This window comes from Podarcis muralis, chromosome 11, assembly GCF_964188315.1.
Source record: "Podarcis muralis chromosome 11, rPodMur119.hap1.1, whole genome shotgun sequence".
In the NCBI taxonomy this organism is placed as follows: Eukaryota; Metazoa; Chordata; class Lepidosauria; order Squamata; family Lacertidae; genus Podarcis; species Podarcis muralis.
In genome coordinates, this window is record NC_135665.1 from 30,482,766 (window position 1) to 30,504,711 (window position 21,946).

A 21,946-nucleotide genomic window follows, 5' to 3' on the forward strand; every position below is an offset into this window, starting at 1 on the left:
CCTAATTGCCCCATGCTGAGGACTCTGAAATGATCCAAAGGGTTGCTATGTAAAACATTTGTATGTGGCAATTTCTGTGGGCGTAGGATCTTTTAGTGTGAGCTCAGCTAATTCTCTGGATTGCAGACACTATCCAGCACACACAGACACATTTAATTAAGGGTGGATTCGCATTCTACATTGGCAGCAAAGCTTGTCATTTGAACACAAGGGGTTGCAATTCTAAAAAGAACAGATTCCCCAGATGGGAACCTGGAGTGCACCCAGTCAATATTTGTAAGCAAGACATGGGAAAAGGGGCGGAGAGTCCATAGCCATAACCTCCTTCAGGTTTGAATACTCATACATATGTGGGAGTATCAATAGCTGCAATAGAAAGACTGCTTGTTCTGCATGCATGCCAGTGCTTTTTAGGTGTTTTTTTCTATTGCCCTTGAAAGCTGCAGCATTTGAAGTAGAATAAAGAAAACATGCATGAATGTGCTATATATGTGTACGTTGAGCTGTGATAGACACACTATGAAGTCACCACCATTCGTAACCTTTCCTCTCTCCTTACTTAGCATAATATTTGAAGGTAAAGGTAGCATTTGTTGAAACCCGATCACTGGCAAGAAACTAAAACTATTCCAGCATCATCTTTTTCTTTCTCTTTCTCTCTCTCCTCCCAGCCCAGTATCCATATCTTACCACGTTTCTGCACTCAGTCATTTGGTCTATTTGAGTATATTTTCTTAGCATAGCCTGTAAATTAAAAGCAAATTATTGATTTAAAATAAGAATGTACGCTTACTCAAAATTTGTCAGTCATAGTGCATGGTAACAATACAAAGGAAATTGTTTGATCCTAAAGCTGTTTACTTGGAAGCTAGTTTCACGAAGTTCCGGGGTGACGACTGAGGTTTACAGTCATAGGTTCATAGGGGATAGTTACTGAGGCATTTTGTGAACATCGTAAGAGGTAGTGGCAGGCCTTATAGGGAACTGCTGCTGAGTAAGCACATGGGGTAAAGAAATGCCATTGGATACACGGAATAAGTTGGGAGGGTCCTTGTTTTAGTCACACAATATATCAACTGAGGTTCGGTATTAGCAGCATTTTGCAGTTCTTATGAGATTCACTATTCAGACAATGTCCTTTCCAAGATCATTACCAAGCTATGGGTAGAGAGTTACGGGTAAAACACAAAAAAGTAATCAAGTAAAATTTGCCAGATGTATACACAAACAGCTGCCTGTGTCCCACAGCAAAGAGCCAAACACAGAGAGAGCCAGTGTGGTGCAGTGGTTAAGAGCAGTAATCTCGTAATCTGGTGAACCAGGTTCTTCCACATTTATTTATGTGGAGACTTTTTTCTTCAGTTGACCTATGCTATAGAAGTAATAAATGTACATAAGACTATTTTTTACCTGTTCAGAATATATATGCTTTATAAGTTCATTTTTCATTTCAGCAAGATGCCTGCCAGTCATCACCTGTCTTGACTCTTCGGGTTTAAGATGGTTCTCCTGGTATTTTTCAGTATCGCTTTTAATTTCCTTCTGGGTGATAAATGCAGCATATTATTGTCTATTCAAATATAGAGAGGCCATACAGCAACACAGACAATTAGAGCTAAAACACTATGGGTTGGATCTAGCCTGGTCTTTTTGTGAATGGAATGACTTCTTCCATTTGTTATAGGAATTGAGATCTAGAAGAAGCCTCCCCACTGGAAGAAAGTGCCCAGTGCCCTCTATCACCCTGTTCCAGGGAATCTCCTGATTTTTCTGAAGCAGCTTTTTAGGGGCTCATTTTCAGGGGTTCCTCCTGCAGGTAGTCTGGATCCAACTCAAGCAATTTGGACTTTTCCTAGTGGTGGCCAAACTGTGGCCCTCCAAATGTTGCTGAACTGCAACTACCATCATTCCTTGCCATTGGTCCTATTGGTGGAGGATGATGAGACCTGGAGTCCAACAACATCTGAAGGGCCATTAGTTAGCCTCCCCTGGCTTAGAGAGGAGAGCTCTATTATTGAAACAGCTGTGAATATGTGAAAATATAATTAGAGAGCTTGTTAAAGCATTCAATATATGGGCCCCAATCTTCAGGAAGGCACACACAAGGCTTTCAGTAATATGCTGTTAACAACCATAAGACAAGGCCCAAGGAAGTGAATGATTTCCATTCCCATCTGGATCCTGAGTTGGATAGGAAGGTGCATTCTGCTCAAGACTTTATGTTAATGGAATTGCAGACATAGACTAAATGCACCAATCATGTTCAACTACCAAGGGCAACTCCAAATCCAGTGCTGAAAAAAACATGCTTGCAACCCTGTTAGATGTGGGCATTCAGTTAGGTGATCAACATACATAGTGTACTGATCCAGAGATATGGTCTGAAGTCCTGGCAAACATTGTCACAAGGTCTCCAATTCCAACCTTGCCAGGATTTGGTAGCCTCAAACACACAAAAGCAAATCATGGTCCAACATTTCCTTAATGCTGCTATACTTCACTGTCTTGTATGCAATCTAAGGAAGATGATGGATACGATAGCAGTCTGATAATTTTCACTCTGAAGTATTCATGAGAATTTAAATGCTTTGAAATAAAAATCAGAGTTGAAATATTAATCCAATGATAATTTGGCTTAAATTGGACTCTTAAATTTGCCACAAATCAACAGTTACATTTAAAATAATGTATTTCGATTATGATTCTCATTATATTAAGTGCACTTGCCTCTAAGAGATAAATTTCTAAATAGCCAACGGGACAGTATGGCACACCAATAAGATGCTTCTCTCTTTCTTGATCTAATGCTGGGTTATTAGTTAACACATGAGTAATGTCCTTTGGTGCACTTAATGCTGCATAGACTGTGGCTTTTCCTGCTTCTAGAACTCTGTAGGAATGAAACAATATAAACTTGATGAAAATATAAAATGTAACTCTTATTTTAAAACCTACACAACATACAAAAAAACAACAACATAAATCTACTCTTTAATTCTGTGGTGGGGGTGAGGGAACACATACCTAAAAATGCAGTTTAAAAAATTCCTATCAGAAACACGCATATTTGCTTTGTCAATGCATTAGTTTAAAACTGAACAGATTTCATATAGTCAAAATGCTTGATTCGGTGGTTGTTGTTTTTAAACAACAGTTTTTTAACTGATGAACAGAAATTACTACCGGATTTACATGCGAAGAGCCAACTGTGTGAAAAAGTCCCATGTGAAAAACGGGCAGAAATGGGAATGACCATAATAGACAATATTCATTTCCCATTTTTTTCTTCTCTCCAAGTAAGTTCATGGTTCTTCAGATGGGAGCAACTTGATAGAAACACCAAACCTAACATACTCACAAAAGGAAATGCAAATATGGCCTAGGAAGCACAGTGGACATAAGAAGATCCTTTCACAAAAAAATTAATTCAGTTAGGATTTATCTACACTTTACGGGCACGGTCAACGCTTTAATGTTCTCCTTTTTTTGCCGCTGCGAAAACCTGCTCTTTAAAGTTGAATCGGAGCCAACGTCAATCCATGGAAAACCTGAACTGCTTTTTCTTGCTTGGGCACAGAACTTTGAAGCATGGACCTGTGCAGGGCACCTGTTTGGATAAGCCCCAAATCTCTAATGCCAGATTATTGGCTCCTGTGTGTAACCTAGGCCATCTTCACTCCAGTCAGTACGAACACCTGGCCCCATTCTGCAACCATATGATGCAAACTGCAATAGTGCATCCCACTACTTCCTTTTTCTACCTATAGTTTGTTGGGCAGCACAATGAGGCTGCTGCTTCCTTTCCTTCACTGTAGCTAAATGAGGGTGTGAAAGCACCACATGAACTCCCCCCAAAGAGTTTATGTTGGAAAATCAGCACAACACAAATACATGTGGGAAAGGGGCTGCCAATTCTGCTGGAGTTTTCTTGTATGCCTCTTATCAAATACTTGAGGCTTGTAAGGGCCTAAGGCTGTATGACAATGAGTGATTTGAATTGTACAGTTTACTGGGAAAGGAAACTAATTTTAATTTCATCAAGAAAAGAACATTTCAGGTACTACAGTACAGGTGGATTTGTAACACAGTAATACGAGTACCATCTCCTCCTGTTAAGCCCCCACAATCAACCATGATGGGGAGAGCTATGGGCAGAAAGACAGAGAAGCAAAAGAAAAGTAGTAAAATAACCGCTGAGTTTAGCAGTGAAAATAGTAAATTAAAAATAAATTCTGAAGAATGTATATTGAAGGTGCACAGGCCAGCATACAGTGGTACCTCGGGTTACATACACTTCAGGTTACATACGCTTCAGGTTACAGACTCCGCTAACCCAGAAATAGTGCTTCAGGTTAAGAACTTTGCTTCAGGATGAGAACAGAAATTGTGCTCCAGCGGCGTGGTGGCAGCAGGAGGCCCCATTAGTTAAAGTGGTGCTTCAGGTTAAGAACAGTTTCAGGTTAAGTACGGACCTCCGGAATGAATTAAGTACTTAACCTGAGGTACCACTGTACATGCAATAACCTCACTTTATCCTTACAATCCTGAGATCATTTGTCCTAGGTCTCCAACTGAGCTTCTAATAGAGATTTGAACCCAGGTCTCTGTGGACCAAGTCCAATACTTTCCAATGAATCACACTGGTTTGGTTTTGGAATTCAGTATTATGTTTGTTCCAATTACTAAAAACATATTCAAGATCTTTGCAAGACAAAGTTGTAGACTGAAGAAAAGGACCTTTTGTCCACATGGAAGTAACCCTTGTGCAGATTCTTCTACGCAATCGGTTGTGGTATTGTTATTTAATTCTCTGTGCGGCTGGGTATCCCTTCTAACTCACAGGGGGAAAACCCCCAAACATCCAAAATGCACTTCACAATTCATAGCAAACAGTTTCTCCTACACCAATATTATCTCTTTATAAATAAAACTTTATAGTTGAAGCAACCCTGTAGCAGAATTGCTGTGGACCAGAGTAAGTGATAGGGAGGAAAACACTCACAAAACTATTTTCATCTAAATCAAAGTGAATTAACATATTAATTTATTTGGTTTTAAGAAGTCTTATCCTACCTTCTCAAAGAATCCTCTAGTTTATCACCATTCATAACAAGGAGGACAACTTTCCATCTGTGAAAGGCCCCTGCAGCACCAGAGCGTATCAGCTTTTCGCGCCATCTTTTAGGTGCAGATTGCATTTGAGGTGAATAATGGGAGACTTTTTCGATTTTATATCCCCATTCGTAAGTTGTTTCATCAAGCCATCTGCCACTTTCGGCACTATTAATTATGTAGTCCTTGGTTAGTATCCACTTTCCTGGAAAGCAAATGAACTGTCATCCACAAAAGAATTTTTTTCTGCAGACAAATGGCAATCAAATGAAGATCAAATATAAAAATCAGTAACAATCTCTGTTAGGGCGGGGGAAAAGGGGATCTTAATGTAATTTCTTACTACAGTAGCTGACCTTTTCTATAACGTTAAAATGTTTTGGCACATTTTCATTAAAAACAGTGATCCTAATTTTTTGGGTAAGAATTCTTTAGCTTTTTAAAAAAATGTGTCCATTCATTTTGTGAAACTTTGTACTTATTAACATTTCATGCTTATACACTAGTTTCTATGCATAATATATTCTCAAAAATATAATATATTTACTTCCAAGTGTATATGTATAGTATTGCAGCTTTAATCACGCTTTCAAAACACTAAGCATTCTTTTTGGGGTGGGGGTGGGGAAATGCTTTGAATAATCAACAGATTTTTTGCAAAGGACTGCAAGCAAGAGAATAAATGCCTGCCCATTCCTACACGTGGATTCTTTCTTTAAGAAACCCCCTCTTTTATTCTGCATTAGCATATTTCAGGTATATTATTCTATGTTCTGTCAGCATATGCTCTAAAAGAAAAATATAGCTGATAGACACTCATACTTCTGAAACTTTTCATCTTCAAAATGTGAACCATAAATATCACACATCCACCAGCTAACATACTGTGTAAAGTTTAACTATAGCCATGCCTACCCTAATTCTGGAGGCCACTATAATCTCAGTCAAACACTAAATTTTAGAGAGAATTCTTTTATACCAGCAGCTTCCACCTCCAAAATTGATTTCTCTTCTATTAGCAGATCATGTACTCAACATGCTAGCTTAAATGTGATTTTGATGGTATTGTCCCCTTTCCTCCTTTGCCCAAACCTTATTTTCCCATTCTTTCAGGGTTCAAATCAGTAACAGCAGCACCATACGCTTTACATAAAAACGAACTACAGCATATTTCATAGTGAAGCAGCTAAAACTGTGATCCTAATCAATTTTACAGCCCAGCCGAGCAGATTGTGCCATTGCAAGGCAACGTTTTACCAGATGGTACTTCTATAGGTGCTAGCTTTGCATGCCAGCAGTCATCTGATGGAAAGGGAGGGGGAGGGGAAAGGTACTCTCAGCCTCTTTGTTTAGGAACCATTACCCTGTATTCATATTTCTTGGTGAAAAGGTTCCCCATCACAAAGGCATGCTACCTGAAACACTCAGATTTTGTACGGAAAAAAATTCAGTCACAAGTTTCCTTTGAGTAGCTTCCACTAGTGTGCATTTGTAACAAGTTTGTAGGGAGTTAACATTCTAGGACAGAAGCGTTTTCTGTATTATTGATGCTGACACAAGAAAAATTTATAAATTATAATTGACCTTTATAGTCCAGTGTGCATGGCACTTTATAAAGAACAGTTATAATAGGTCCCTACCTCAAGGAGTTTACAGTCTAAAATTGACACAGTAAAGCAGGGGAAGAAATGGGGAAATAGAGGCACGGGTACTTTGGTTTATTTACCATAGGGATTAGGTGCTTATCCATAAGCTTTCCAGAAAAGGTTAGTATTGAGGAACGGCTTAAGGGAAATAAGAGACATGGTTGAATGGAGACATGCTGAAGGGCGAATTCAGGCATTAGGGCCAGCAAGGAAAAAGGTGCAGTCATTTCATGGAGCTTGAGATGCCACAGTTCAAATAAGAGCTCTGGGTTCACACCCACATGAAGAAGAGGCTGAAAGGAGGTGTTTGTGTATCCACAGGTCTCTGAAAGCACGAGTTGCTATTTTTTGTGAAAAATCATGATTTTAAACTTATTTATACCTTCCATTTTTATCACGTTAGATGTTTTAATTAAAATCCCGTTGGGATCTAGAAAAGCAAAAAAAAAGAAAAAAGGTAAAGGACCCCTGGACGGTTAAGTCCAGTAAAAGGCAAATGGACTTTTCAGGCCGAGGGAGCCGGCATTTGTCCACAGAAAGCTTTCCGGGTCATGTGGCCAGCATGACTAAACTGCTTCTGGCGCAATGGAACACTGTGATGGAAGCCAGAGCGCACGGAAATGCCGTGTACCTTCCCGCCACCTATTTATCTACTTGCACTGGTATGCTTTCAAACTGTTAGGTTGGCAGAAGCTGGGGCAGAACAACAGGAGCTCACCCGTTGTGTGGATTCAAACTGCAGACCTTCCGATCAGCAAGCCCAAAAGGCTCAGTGGTTTAGACCACAGCACCAAATGCATCCCAAATTAGAATAGCCCAACCCAGCCTGATGCCCTCTTAGATGCGGGAAATATGTGGGAGGAAAAAAGGCTAAGGAGTAAACCCTACACAAATCCAGAGTAGAGTCCCTAAGATGGTTAGGTGGAGTCTTCTATGCCTCCTTCCGATAATTCCTGCAGCTAAGCTGGTGCCAAATGTATTGCTCTGCTTTCCTTTGGACATCAGTGAGGTTGAGTGGGGCTGCTCTTGGACAGCCCAGGACCTCCATACACATTGCCAAGGCTCGCACCCCGGAAAGGTCACTTCAGTTCTGATAACGCAAGTTTCTAGTTACAGCAGATACTCCATTATCTCTCAAGACAGATGCCAACAATTACAAGGTATTTTCAAATTCGCCAAAATCTTTGCCATTAGCAAAAAATGTATTAAACGATCAATGAGAATTACCACAACTATGAAAGCTAAAGAGAAGTTATTGTTGGGAAATTTATGGTGATATGGAAGAAATGAACTGAAAACCTTGTTAAATAGGTACAGTACCCAAAGTGCTCACTAAGAATTAGTATCTGCAGGATTTTTAAGGTCACAGAAGATATAAAACACAACCAACTCTAGTTATGTACACACATATGCATAATTTTATTTGTATGCCACCGATCCACAGTTCAAACCATGATCAAGGCAGCTTACAACATAAAAAAATGCTAAGTACCTCTACAACATAACAAAAGTAGTCATAAACCATAAATAAAACATAAAAAATACACAACCAAACTGAAAAAAATTCTACATAAATCGCAACAAGATCTATAACACAGATACAAAAAACCAACAGCAACAACAGCCCCCAACAATCATACCCCAAGAGTATGTATGTGGCTGCCAAGAAAACATGTAACAGATTAGAATGGCCTTTTAAAAATCTTATGCATTAAAGTTTTTAAGGTAACTAATTTGATAAATTGATTGTTTATACTCAGTGCATCTTCAGTAGTTAATGGTTACAATTTTAAAATGTTTAATCTGAGTACAGGTATTATTATTTAACAAACTTATATACAGTTTACAAGAAAATATTCTTCCAAAAGCACTCTATAGACTATATATCAAGATGTTACCAATTAAATGTAATTTAAAACCATTAAAAATACCCTAACCATTTTAACACACTATTATTTTAAAATGTTATTAAAGTCAACAATGGCCAACACTAATGTAGCATAATAAACACACTTAAAAGGCCAAAGAATGTTAATCAGTCAAAGACCTGGTTATAGAGAAGTGCTTTTACTTGTCACCTAAAGATATGTAATGAAGGTGCCAGGCAAGCCTCCCTAGGGAGAGCATTCCACAAACAGGGAGCCACCACAGAAAAGGCCCATTCTCGTGTTGCCATCCTCCAGACCTTTAATGGATGAGGCACACAAAGAAGGGCTTCAGATTATGATCACAGGGTCAGCGCATATGGGAAGTGATAGTCCTTACGGTATTGCGGTCCTGAGCCATTTGAGACTTCATAGGTAAAAACCAGTACTTTGAATTGGGCTCGGAAACTAATTGGCAACCCGTGCAGTCAGGCCAGGATCAGTGTAATATGCTCAAATTATCTTGCCCTATTGAGCAACTTGGCTGCCAAATTCTGCACCAACTGAAGTTTCCAAACCGTCTGCAAAGGAACAGCACACTATACATACCTGCTGCACATGCTGCTAAGAACTTTTCACTCTTGCAAGGCCTCTTTGCTATAAGGTGAGTGCAATCTCTGTATTCCTAACAACAAAAAGAACACACAACCATAAACTAAAAATTGCATACACATTTTCAAAAATAATAAGGTAAGAAGTAGAATTTGCTCTTTTACCAGAGTGTAGCATGCACTCAGTTTTACCACTATGAATACCATATATTGTAAAGTACAGTCATACCTCTGGTTACAGACGCTTCAGGTTGTGCATTTTCGGGTTGCGCACCACGCCGAACCCAGAAGTACCAGAACGGGTTACGTCTGGGTTTCGGCACTCGTGCATGTGCAGAAACACTAAATTGCGCTTTGCGCAATAATGCCGAATCACAACCTGTGCATGCGCAGACGCGGCACTGCGGGTTGCGAACGTGCCTCCCGCACGGATCACGTTCACAACCTGAGCGTCCACTGTATTCTAGGTGATAAAAATCCACAAAATATTTAGGCTTATAAATTATCATAATTTACCGTAGTGTTAAAAAAAACACATTTTAGTGTCTGAAGCAATTTGATTAGGGCCTTCTTTTCTTGCTTCTTAAATCCAGTTAGCTGGATCCTCCGTTTTTGGATGTCACTTTCCATCTGTTAAAAAAAAGAAAAGAAAAAAGATGTACAACATATATTCTGGCACAATCTGTTAAGATGCAGAGTAGATGCACTTAAATCATCAACTCCAAATTACTATACAAATCTGCTTATTATTACTATTCATTTCTGTAACACTTTATATTTTTAAGGGAAAAAATCTCAAAGGAGTTTACAACCTACATTAAAATATCAAAGAGAAGGTCTTCCAGGACACACAGCTTAATGCCTAACTGTATCATTTACAATGTACAGTGGTACCTCGGGTTAAGAACTTAATTCGTTCCAGAGGTCCATTCTTAACCTGAAGCATCACTTTAGCTAATAGGGCCTCCTGCTGCGGCTGCACGATTTCTGTTCTCATCCTGAAGCAAAGTTCTTAACCTGAGGTACTATTTCTGGGTTAGTGGAGCCTGTAACCTGAAGCGTATGTAACCAGAGGTACCACTGTATATGTAAATGGAATGTTTCTTAGCAGGGGATATTTGGGAATTGTTTGTCATAAATATTTTCAGAAAAGGGGGGGCGTGCAGAAAGGTAGGTTTGAGACTTCAAGATTCACACACTTTTATTCGAGTATTCTACTTGAGTTATTTGAATTAGTCATGCTATGCAAAACCAATAACCTTTCTAGGATTTCACCGTTCTCTGTAGAGCGAGCAAAGTTAAATATCTGTGCCCCAAGTTTGAGAAACTATGGAACTGCCAACCAATGCACATTTACTACAGCCATTCCCAGTGTATTCAGCGGGATTTTGCTTCTGGATAAACAACGCCTAGGGGAAAAAGGCTGAGATTCTGGAGAGACAAGTCCGCAGGAAAGAGAAGCTACAAAAAGAGAACGCACCCGCCGGAACATCACTAAGTCAAGCGACTTCGCAATACAGTAGTTCTGGAACCCGCGCAGAGATTCCTACGGAGACTACGCCCGCTACGCTACTCGCGTAACGAGACCCGCCGCTGCGTTCGGAGCGCGGGGAAAAAAAGGGGGGAAAGAAATCGCAAGCCAGAAGTACGGAAAGTGGGGGAAGAGGGGTGGGCTCTCAGGGAGTTTCTGAAGAAGACGCTCCCCACCCCCCACAGATAGATGCAGTTTCAAAAGAAGAGCGCGTCCTACGAGAGCCTCGAGGGCTATGCTGCTGAGCTGAAGAGAGCGCACCGTTGCCAACCGGCTCGAAGAACTCCATCTGCCTGTATGTACAGCCCCGCGCGCCGTTTACCTCAGGCGATTTCCCCTCAGCGTCGCACGGCGCGGCCTCTCAGTACTTGGAGCGTTTCTCCCGCCTTCCTTCCCGCGTAGGCGCTCACTCTCTTTCGCGCGCGGGAAAAGAGCCTGGGCCTCCTCCTCCGTCTTGGTGGCTCCTCCTCCGGATGTCGGAGCCCGGCCATTCCGAGCCGCGGTTACTGACGCTCGTTTGGTCTCCGGGGCTACCAGGCGCCGAAAGAGGGAGCGGGGCCCGGCCTACCTGGTAAGTGACGTCGGAGTCTGTCAGGGCAGCGGGGCGGGAAAGGGGCTCGGCCCTCCTTTCGGCCTCTGAAGCGCCCACCTGCCCGCTGCTGCCACCCTCGCCTTCCGTCCATGGTTCTCCTCAAACGCCGAAGGGAGACGAAGGAGACGGAGAGACTCACTGACAGATGTGTTGTTGTTTATTATTATATGAGCTTTCTAGCGAATGGGTTTGGCCTTAAAAAGATGCCTCAGGACTGCTTTCGTAGCTGAGGATGGAGTTGGCTGCCCCCCTGGAACTTAGTAGGGCATATTCTGTGCATCTCCTAGTCAACGTGCCACAGGTCTCTCTTTTTTTGCTACTACTGCTCCTTGGTTAGGTTTTCATCCAAACTAATGTAGTCCCACACATAGGGGGAGCAGGGGGGCGGCTGCTATAGCCGTAGCCAGGAGGGGGCAGGGGCAGCTGCTCCCCCAAAATCAAGTAAATAAATAAAACTACTTAACTAACTGCCCCCACCCCAAATAACGCTTTCCCCGCTCTAAAAATAAATCCTGGCTATGCCCATGGCAGTCCCCCCTCCCCCCCATCAAGGAAATAAAAATACTTAACTAAAAGAAATTGTAGAAAGTTTGACAGGTTTTTCTGAGCACTTGGTCAAAAGAAAGTAATTTAAAACAGCTTGTTGAAACAATTCATTCCGAATCTGCTAGACAGAAGAGGATGGCAGGTGGGGGGGGTCCTGCCACCCCCAACATAAATCCTGGCTATGCCCATGGTCCCAGTTTTGTATCTTGTTTAGAAGTTCCTGAGCTTTGGTTTACAGTGGTACCTCTGGTTACAAACCTAAATTGTTCCAGAGGTCCGTTCTTAAACTGAAACCGTTCTTAACCTGAGGTACCACTTTAGATAATGGGGCCTCCCGCTGCCACAGTGGCACAACTTCTGTTCTCATCCTGTGGCAAAGTTCTTAACCAGAGGTACTACTTCCAGGTTAGCGGAGTCTGTAACCTGAGGTGTTTGTAACCCAAGGTGCCACTGTACTACTTTCCTCCTCTTCCCCACATTGTTCTTCAATATTAACTCAGGTAGAAGGCTTATGTCCTTCGGAGCAAGACCCATTTTATTCAGTGGGATTTACTTCTGAGTAGAGAAGCACAGGGTTGCACTGCCAAGTTCCGTTGAACTAAATGCATGATGTGATGTGCAGCAAGAGATACAGTGGTACCTCGGGTTACATACGCTTCAGGTTACATACGCTTCAGGTTACAGACTCCGCTAACCCAGAAATAGTGTTTCAGGTTAAGAACTTTGCTTCAGGATGAGAACAGAAATTGTACTCCGGCAGCGCAGCAGCAGCAGGAGGCCCCATTAGCTAAAGTGGTGCTTCAGGTTAAGAACAGTTTCAGGTTAAGTACGGACCTCCGGAACGAATTAAGTACTTAACCCAAGGTACCACTGTACTTCAGTTTGGGGAAAATGGATAGTTCTACATAGCAAATACTTTCAATCTGAAAAACTTTTACAGTGTTGCCCTCTCTGCCACTTTTGTGTTCTGCTCCCCCACTGAAGCACTTGTTCTATGTGCATGTACATGTGTGAGCACTTAAATATGGACTAAAGATGGAGTGGAATTCTTCTGAATAAAATAAGACCTCATGAGTAACTGTAGTAGACCAGTGTATACTGTTATGAGGTTTTGGGCGGGGTCAGTCTGGATGATACCCTGTGTCCTTTTCCTGTATCTGTGAGGGTAGAATGTATGAGGATGCTTGCCAAACCAGTTTGTTTTTCAATGTAACTTTGACTGGCTACTTAAGTACCATGATTTAGCATATCCAAAGAAGTTGCTCTCTGCCACAGAAATAGATGGGTGGACCTTTTCCCACCCCTCTTATCGTCCAAGTAGGTAGAAGAACAATAGTCAGAGTTGCTGTGTGAGTGAGCAGGAAACTTTAAGATGGAGAGGCATGCCTTCCTTTATGCTGGACTTTGGGGCTCCCCTAGAAACCTAAGGGGAAAGCAAGATCTATGTGAATGTTGCTGTTGCAAGTCTTTCCATCCTATGCTCACACTTTACATAGCTGTAAATAAAACAATATACTGTATCCTAAAGACTCCACGGTCTCTTCTAACCATCATTCCAAGGAAACTGAACTTGGGTGAGCGCATGAACCCTTGGAGTTTTTGTGGTCTCTCACTGCTTGGAGATTGCGATGGTGTGTAAACAATACGTTCTACATGGCAAAAAAGTCATTTTAGCTTAAAACACAGGTTTTTTTCTTTATTATTATTTCATAAAATTTATAAACCACTTGATTGTAAGCAACAACACTCAAAGCAGTTTATAAGAAGGATAAAACAATAAAATCATCAATAAGAAAAAATAACTACAGTATAATTTTAAACTTTCAAAAAGTTGAAATAATAGACTGGAAACAGATTAAAACTTGCATCAACTTACTAAACAACTAGTAGGCTTGTCTAAATAAAAATGATTTTAGCAGGCATCAAAAGGAATATATAGGGTGCCTGCTTGATATCACTAGGCAGGGAGCTCTAAAGTTTTGGTGATGCCACAATAAAAGATCAAGTTCTTGCAGATGTAGAACAGATATTAAGTAGCACCTGTAACAGTATCTGTTCTGATGATCGAAGCAGCTGAGTAGGTTAACTGATCCCAAGTTGTTAAGGGCTTTAAATAATAATAGTAACACCCTGAACTCGGCCAGGTAGCAAATCAGCAACCAGCGCAGATCTCTGAGCACAGGTGTTATATGCTGCCAAGGCCTCACTTTTGTCAGCTATCGTGCTGCAGCATTCTGCACTAACTGCAGCCTCTGGATCAAGCACAAGGGAAGCCCCACATAAGAGTGCATTGCAGTAATCCAGTCTTGAAGTAACTAATGCATGAAATACTGTGGCCAGGCTTTCCTGGTATAGCAGTGGCCATAGCTGTCAAACCAATTGCAGCTAGTAAAAGGCAATTCTAGCCACTGAGGCTACCTGAGCCTCCAGTAATAGAGCTGCATCCAGAAACACCCTAAACTGCAAACGTGTTTCTTCAAGGAGTGCAACACCATCCAGGATGGGCAGTTGACCAGTTTCTTGGACAAGGGAACTAGTTACCTACATTGTCTCCATCTTGCCCAGGATTCAAGCTCAGCATGTTTTACCTCATCCTTCTCACCACTGCATGCAAGCAATGGCCCTGGGACTGCACAGCGCCTCCTGATTGTGATGTTATGGAGAAATAGAGTCAAGTGTTATCAGTATACTGATGGCACCTGGCCCCAAAACTCCCAATGACCACTGCCAGCGACTTCATGTAGATATTAAATAGCATTGGAGGACATAGTGTTCTGCAGCATCCCATAACGTAGCCTGCCAGGCTTTTTTCCTAAAGTGTTCTCTTTTCTCTTTATAGTACTATAGCTATATATTTCAAATCCCCACTCCTTTTGTCTTTCCCAACATCATACATCTCTCTATAGAACCTTTCCTTTTTTTCTTTCTATACCTCATAGAACATCCCCCACTCCGCATTGTCCCTCAGCAATCCCTTATCTCTACTTCTCCTTCTGTACTTAAGTGATATAAATCCAAGATAAAACTTAAGATATCTTGTGGGTATACCTTTTGGGCTAGGAACTTTTGCTACCTAGGTAAAGGTACCCCTGCCCGTACGGGCCAGTCTTGACAGACTCTAGGGTTGTGCGCCCATCTCACTCAAGAGGCCGGGGGCCACCGCTGTCCGGAGACACTTCCGGGTCACGTGGCCAGCGTGACAAGCTGCATCTGGCGAGCCAGAGCCGCACACGGAAACGCCGTTTACCTTCCCGCCAGTAAGCGGTCCCTATTTATCTACTTGCACCCGGGAGTGCTTTTGAACTGCTAGGTTGGCAGGCGCTGGGACCGAACAACGGGAGCGCACCCCGCCGCGGGGATTCGAACCGCCGACCATACGATCGGCAAACCCTAGGCGCTGAGGTTTTACTCACAGCGCCACCCGCGTCCCAACCTACTACCTACTAGATTGCTACCTACTAGAACACAATTAAGCACCATATAGCATGAAGTAAGAGAGCAGATCATCATAAGCAAAACTATTTTTTCCTTTTTTTATTAAAATGTTGCATGAACTATAATGTCAGCATATTATTGAAAATTAGTCTTCTTTAGTACTTAGGTGAAAAAGAAAATATGTCCTAAATTCCTGACCGCTTGAGAATGTTACTCTAATACCTTACTCCTTATCACAAGGCAATGCTTTATACTTGTAATCTTGTACTCTCTTTTGACCTACTTACTGTTCTAATCCCTTTCGTTGAAAAGTAATTAACTAAAATAGCTTTACAATGTTCTTATATATGATTTTGTAGCATCCCTGTTGATACATTAATACAGTGAGCTTTCTGTGTTAAGTGCTTTCTAATATTTATCCTCTTCAGCCCCACAGTATCCCTGCAAGAGAGGCTATTAATATTAAATGATAGTAACTTGTCCAATCCCACCATATGAATTGTGGCTTTGCTGCAATAGTGTACTGTTCTTATAAAATTTCCTATTGCTAATCAGTTAATTGGATACTTACAATAAGGTTGCTAATAATAGTATTTAGTCTTTGTATCCTTAAAATTGCTCCAGGTATTATGACCCAAAATAAGTATCAGTCTTATTTACAGCTTTGTTTCAGTTCATTCAGTCCAACACCAGTCAGACCTTCCAATAGGATCACACTAGGCACTGTATAATAATAGAAAATTATAGGCCCTCGTCTATGGCTTACAGTCTATGAAGATACTGTTTCAGTTAGTGTAATAGGAGGAATTCTGGATTGTTTTACTTAGAACAAGTATGCTCAAAGTATTGGGGTATGTGGTCCGCATAGAATATGCTCATAGAAGTATGTGCTTGCTCCTCACTTGCATGGCACATGCACATACATGTCAATTTAAAATAACAGAGCCATCCAAACCCCTGTGTTGGAGAGAATTTGGTGGCTCTGCCTGGATCCATTGTGCTCCACCAGCAGGGGATTTGTGCCACTATAAAGGTTTCCTTTGTGTGTGCCAAAAATGCTATCAGGGTGTTTATGAGATGAGGAAGAAGTGGAACTGAGCTGTCCAAGGAGCCAGTGGATCCTAAGCTGGTTCACCTACTGACAGTGGGCTCAATCAGGGCTTCTCTGTTGTGCCACCAAAACCTGGAATGAAACTGTTCACCTTCCATCATGAGCTCTGTTCCACCCAGCCACTACCAGATGGGAGATATGATTGGTCCCTAAGTCCCTTTAAGTTCAATAGGGCTTATTCCAGTTTGAATATGATTGCAGTCTTATTAGTGGCCTTCTATAGTTCCTTCTCTACTTCAGACAGTGTAAAGGCAGAACTACATGTTATATGCTTTTTCACATTCTCTCTCTTCTTTTTTCAGCTTTTTAAATGCAAAACAGCCATTTGAAGGGAAGATAAGTACAGGAGAAGTGGGGCTTCTTAATGTTGCAACCTGCTCTGGAATGCCTTTTTAGTAATGAAAAGCAAGCTATATATTTTAAACAAATAACTAAACCTTTTTATTTTTGCTCAATTTTCTCATGGAAATTTTGCCTTCTCAAGTGTTTTTACCCTGCATGAAAAATATATGTGAATGGTCTGTGATTCTACTTTGTTATTTGGTACAGGAGATCAGTTGGATGGCTACCTGGTACCCTGCTAGGGTATGTGATGAATGAGGTTAAGTTACACAGCATTGATCCATCTTTTCTATCTCTTTTCATCTGGTCTGGCTCTATGCCTAGGAAGACTGAGCTATGCCAGTTCATTTGTTGTTTGAGTTTTGTTTGCTGTAGTTATATTTGATGAGGCTCAGCTGTGTAGCTGGGAATACTCAGTATGGCAAATTATAAGAACCATATTGCGGAGGACAAGTAATTGATGTATTCACTATTTTACATCCTGAGTTACCAAAAGGTTGTGTAACAGTTCTCCTCATTTTATTCTCAGAATCCTTTCTTATAGGTTAGGCAGAGAGCTAGTACAGTGGTACCTCGGGTTAAGAACTTAATTCGTTCTGGAGGTCCGTTCTTAACCTGAAACTGTTCTTAACCTGGGGTACCACTTTAGCTAATGGGGCCTCCCGCTGTCACCGCGCCGCCGCCATGCGATTTCTGTTCTCATCCTGAAGCAAAGTTCTTAACCTGAGGTACTGTTTCTGGGTTAGCGGAGTCTGTATCCTGAAGCGTCTGTAACCTGAAGTGTCTGTAACCCGAGGTACCACTGTACTTGGCCCCAGGTTACCCAGTAGGCTTCATGGCTGAGTGGGGTTTGCTGGGTCTGCCCAGTCCTGGTCAGACACTGTAACTACTAGACCATGCAGGTGTTCCTAGTATAGTAATACTGACCATAGTTATGGGGTGCTCTTACGTTGATCACTGATATTGGAGACTCAAGTAACCTTTGTAGTGAGGAGTTCCTTCTACCCAATCCAGCTGGTATGCCAACTACACCTGTTCCTGGGCAAAGATAACTTCATCACTGTGACCCATACATTGGTAACCTCAAGACTGGGGAACTGTAATATGCTCTATTTGGGACTACCCTTAAGGTTGGTTTCGAAGCTGTATCTATTGTAAAATGTAGCCAGTAGGGGCAGCCTTGCATGTAACATTGTACTGCTCTTACAGGAGTTGTACCAGTTGCCGGTAAAGTTTTTGCATTGACCTATAACAACTTGGGACTAGGATAGCCAAAGTAATGCCTTTCTTCCTGTTACCCTACAGCAGGGATGAGGAAGTTTATGGCTTCACAGACCAGATTGGTCTTGTTGGCCAAATTTGACATGTGGGGTCCGCTCCCACTGTCAATTACTTGAAATCACAATGATCTGGCACTTGGAAGCTCCAAAGCTGAGACTGCAAAGCACCTCACAGGCAGCAAGTCACTACTAAAATGAAGCGGGAGGCATGGGTTTGGCAGGGGCTTCAATGCAAACCCATTGGAGTGATGTCAGGTGATTGATAGGTGGGTATGGTTTTGAGAATGTCCTTTTACATTCTACATAGTACAAACCACCCAGTCTCTACATGAAAGGACCAATGGACAAAAATCTCATTAACTGACCTTAAAGTGGCCATACTTGAACTTCAAAACAGAGACCGCAAAGTGAAACTACTGAATTTAATTCCTCAAGAGTTTTGATTGCTATTAAGGTAAAGGTAAAGGTACCCCTGACCAACAATTCCAGTCGTGACCGACTCTGGGGTTGCGCGCTCATCTCGCTCAAGAGGCCAGGAGCTGGCGCTTGTCCGAAGACAGCTTCCGGGTCACGTGGCCAGCGTGACTAAGCCGCAGCTGGCGAGCCAGCACCAGCGCAGCACACGGAAACACCGTTTACCTTCCCGCTGGACAGTGGTTCCTATTTATCTACTTGCACTTTGAGGTGCTTTTGAACTGCTAGGTGGGCAGGAGCTGGGACCGAACAACGGGAGCTCACCCTGTCACAGGGATTCGAACCGCCAACCTTTCGATCAGCAAGTCCTAGACTCTGTGGTTTAAGCCAATCACAGAAAAAGGTCCTTGCTCTAGTGGCTGTTTATTGTACTTACAGAGGTTGCAGTACAACCAGAAGGGCCTCACCACCTGATTGTCATGTTATCCAAAGCAGTGGTGGGGAATCAATATTGGCCTGCCAGGCGTTCCAATTTGATCCATGAGGCCAGTTTGTTGGCAAATCACATATATCACATTGGAAGATGATCAGATAAATGAATGTGGATGACATTATTAGGTCCTGTAATATGGTAATTTATCCAGAGTAGACAAATCCAGCATAGTACTTCAAGCATCTGTTGAAGTGGACTATAGTGCTCAAGCATAGTATTTAAGATGCCACAAGATGCTTTGTTGATTTTGCAGCAACAGACAAATATGGCCACTTCTTTGGAAATTGTTTAAAATGTTTGCTTCTGCTTAAAGAAAGTAGCTTATTTGACTTCCAACTTCTCTAAACAAGTCTGATGCACAAGATTCATACTCTGAAAGGTAAATAGTGACAAGTTCAGTCAAAAGGAAAAGAGTAATAATTTATAAGGGAACCGTAGATAATGATGCCAGCCAGTCATTTTAAAGTGCATCTATCTCACCTTTAATGAATTAGATTTGTCAACAATGTATGTTTTATGCACTACTTCTAATGAAATGGCATACCAGTAACGCGGTGTACTTTGAGGTTTCCTCTATCAAAGCTTTTTGCTGTCTTAAAATAGACCTTTTAAATAATAGATACTAAAAACTACATTTAAATAACATTAAGGTTGTGACACAGACACCAAATGACAAACTTCAGGCAATTCAAAGTCTGACATCTTGTCATTAACTCATATTGTTGTTTTTTAAAAAGAATAAGCACAATAGCATGATTTAAGGTTGACTGTCAGCTTAACTTTATATATCTTGGCTTTTGTTATTGGTGTCACAACCTTAATGTCATTTTCACTTAGGCTTTCACATTTCTTTTGCTAAATTCTTAAAGGAAAAATAACTGAATGGCACATCTAAAACACATAAATAGCTTCTTCAATAGCTTATTCTGAGCCTCAAACTAAAAATCTAGAAACTCTATTTTAGGGTGGGGTGCTTCCAGCTAAATTACCAATGCTTTGTTTGTGTGTCTGCCCCTACCAAGCACAGAAACAGATTCCTATATTTCATTTCCTTCTATTCAAGGCAATTAAGATTTTAAATGTTCATTATTTTAAATATAAGCCCCATTATTTAATAACACAACACATGCATAACATTTGTTATTTGACACATTATATTTGCCAACCAATTGCACTTGCAATTCTTTTGCATTTGTTTTATGGAAATGTTGTTTATTTAAACTGTATTTGATTAAAATATTTCTGTCTTACCATTCTGCTTTCCCAAAAGCACTCAAGTCAGTTAATGGGATAAAACTCAAAAGATACCTAAAGTACAAAACTGAAACAAATCTATCCATCTATGAACGAAACATTTAGCAAGATCACAAAACCAAAAATCAGAAAAGCAGGCAAAATGACGAAAAACCACTGCAGCTTCAGAATCAGGATCATTCTAAAAAGCCTACCTCAAATGCCTTCCAAAATAAGAACATTTTAATGGATCACCAGAAGGCAAGGGGCAGTTTTGCTAAACAAGATCCTTGAGTTATTTGGCCTGGGTGTAATGTCCCATGACTCAGCTTCCTCACCTCAAATAGTGAGGGGACTCAAATCATGGCCTCCTCTGAACAGAACAGAAGATTCATTTAAGAGGAGGCAATCCTTGAGATATCTAGGTCTCGGGCTAATAAGAGCTTTGGAATTGAAATCCTTTCAGTATCTGGGTGTATTTAAATCTGGCTTCAGACCTGGTTTTGTTACTGAAGCATTTTTGGTCACCCTGATGGATAACCCCTACTGGGAGAAGGATGGGTGGAGTGTGGCCCTGTTAATTCTGGATTTCTTTGTGGCTTTCAGTTCCATTTACTATAGAATCTGGATAGGCTGGCCGGGGGGTTGGTATGCTATACCTCTGTGGTTCTGGTGCTACCTGGTGGACCAACTCCAGAAGGTGGGATTTGTGTTTTGGAGGTCACTTAGGATTCAGTATTGTCTCTCATGCTGTTCATCATGTACAGGAAATTTTGGATGTAGCTATCGAAAGACTAAAGTAGCAGCAGTACACTGATGACACCAGCATTCAGTTCTTCTTTTATTCATCTGAGTGCTGGTAGATCCAGATTTGAAATGAGAGGTTGTGGCAGCCATGGCATGCAGCATCTTTCACTTGCCAAGGCAGTTATAACCAATCCTGGACAGAGGGTGCCTGGCCATGGTTATCCCTGCTCTGGTTAACTTACAGGTTAGACTACTACTTCAGTGTCTGTGTTACATGCAAAATTCAGTTAGTCCCAAATATAGCCATTGTAGTTAACTTGAAGTAAGTTAAACGGTGGAGCTCCTTGCCCCAAGAAAATCACAATGGCAAATAATTTTGAAATTTCCAAAATGGGATTAGATATCAATACAAAATGATGCTGGTAATTACTAACCAATTATGCCAAACTCTGCCTTTACCTGCCACCATTTTGTAATTGGATTCATCCTGTACCTTCTGACTGAGGGTCATCAGTTTTGTGACTGTTGGGCTCATATTTTTCCACCTTCTCAAGTGGGAGGAGATGAGAACCTCTGTTGTAGAGAATTGCTCTTAGAAAATTCAGATAAACTTTCTGAAAATAACTTTCTATACTATGTCTCTGTAGGAATATTGTTTGTTATATGGTGTGACACTGGAAAGTAATATAAATCAGATTCTTAGGCTGTCTTCTATTCAGATACAGCAGCCTTCTGGCCAGTTTTGTGATCTCATTAGTTGCTTAGCAAATTAAGTGGTGAAGGAAAACTTTAACAAATAGCAGAACTAGAAATGTTGGAAAAAGCTGTGTTGTCCTAAAAAATAAAGAATTTTCACTGCCTTGAAGGCAGTGGTGTTGTACATCCTCCATGAGCAAGGGGAGACCCACAATCATATCTGCGTGCATGGTGTGAGCCAAAACATTGTTTTGTTTTGTACTCTAGATTTTGTGATTGAGCTGTGGTGGCT

The 21,946-nt window shown here is 41.3% G+C and overlaps 2 protein-coding genes across 12 annotated transcripts in view; one reads left to right on the forward strand and one right to left on the reverse strand.

Moving 5' to 3' along the window:
• SLF1 (SMC5/6 complex localization factor 1) overlaps nucleotides 1-11,188 on the reverse strand; it is a 32,452-nt gene extending 21,264 nt beyond the window's left edge. Inside the window, exons 1-7 of one of the 6 annotated variants that reach the window (XR_003708784.2) lie at nucleotides 11,088-11,188; nucleotides 9,751-9,864; nucleotides 9,233-9,308; nucleotides 5,074-5,317; nucleotides 2,728-2,890; nucleotides 1,411-1,542; nucleotides 691-744 (exon numbers count right to left, since the gene is read on the reverse strand). Coding sequence is in view for 5 of the 6 variants with exons in the window: in XM_028747995.2 (XP_028603828.2) it covers nucleotides 691-744; nucleotides 1,411-1,542; nucleotides 2,728-2,890; nucleotides 5,074-5,317; nucleotides 9,233-9,308; nucleotides 9,751-9,864 (783 nt within the window). In the remaining variant the exon portion in view is untranslated. Of the gene's footprint in view, nucleotides 1-690; nucleotides 745-1,410; nucleotides 1,543-2,727; nucleotides 2,891-5,073; nucleotides 5,318-9,232; nucleotides 9,309-9,750; nucleotides 9,865-10,577; nucleotides 10,689-11,026 lie in introns of those variants that run through there. The other 5 variants (XM_028747999.2, XM_028747995.2, XM_028747997.2 and 2 more) reach the window with 5 other exon arrangements.
• Nucleotides 10,825-21,946, forward strand: part of KIAA0825 (KIAA0825 ortholog) — a 192,562-nt gene continuing 181,440 nt past the window's right edge. For 2 of the 6 annotated variants that reach the window (XR_013394645.1, XM_028747983.2), the window contains exon 1: nucleotides 11,302-11,336. The gene's annotated coding sequence lies outside the window, so the exon portion shown is untranslated. Of the gene's footprint in view, nucleotides 11,061-11,230; nucleotides 11,337-11,366; nucleotides 11,659-21,946 lie in introns of those variants that run through there. The other 4 variants (XM_028747987.2, XM_028747985.2, XM_028747986.2 and 1 more) reach the window with 4 other exon arrangements.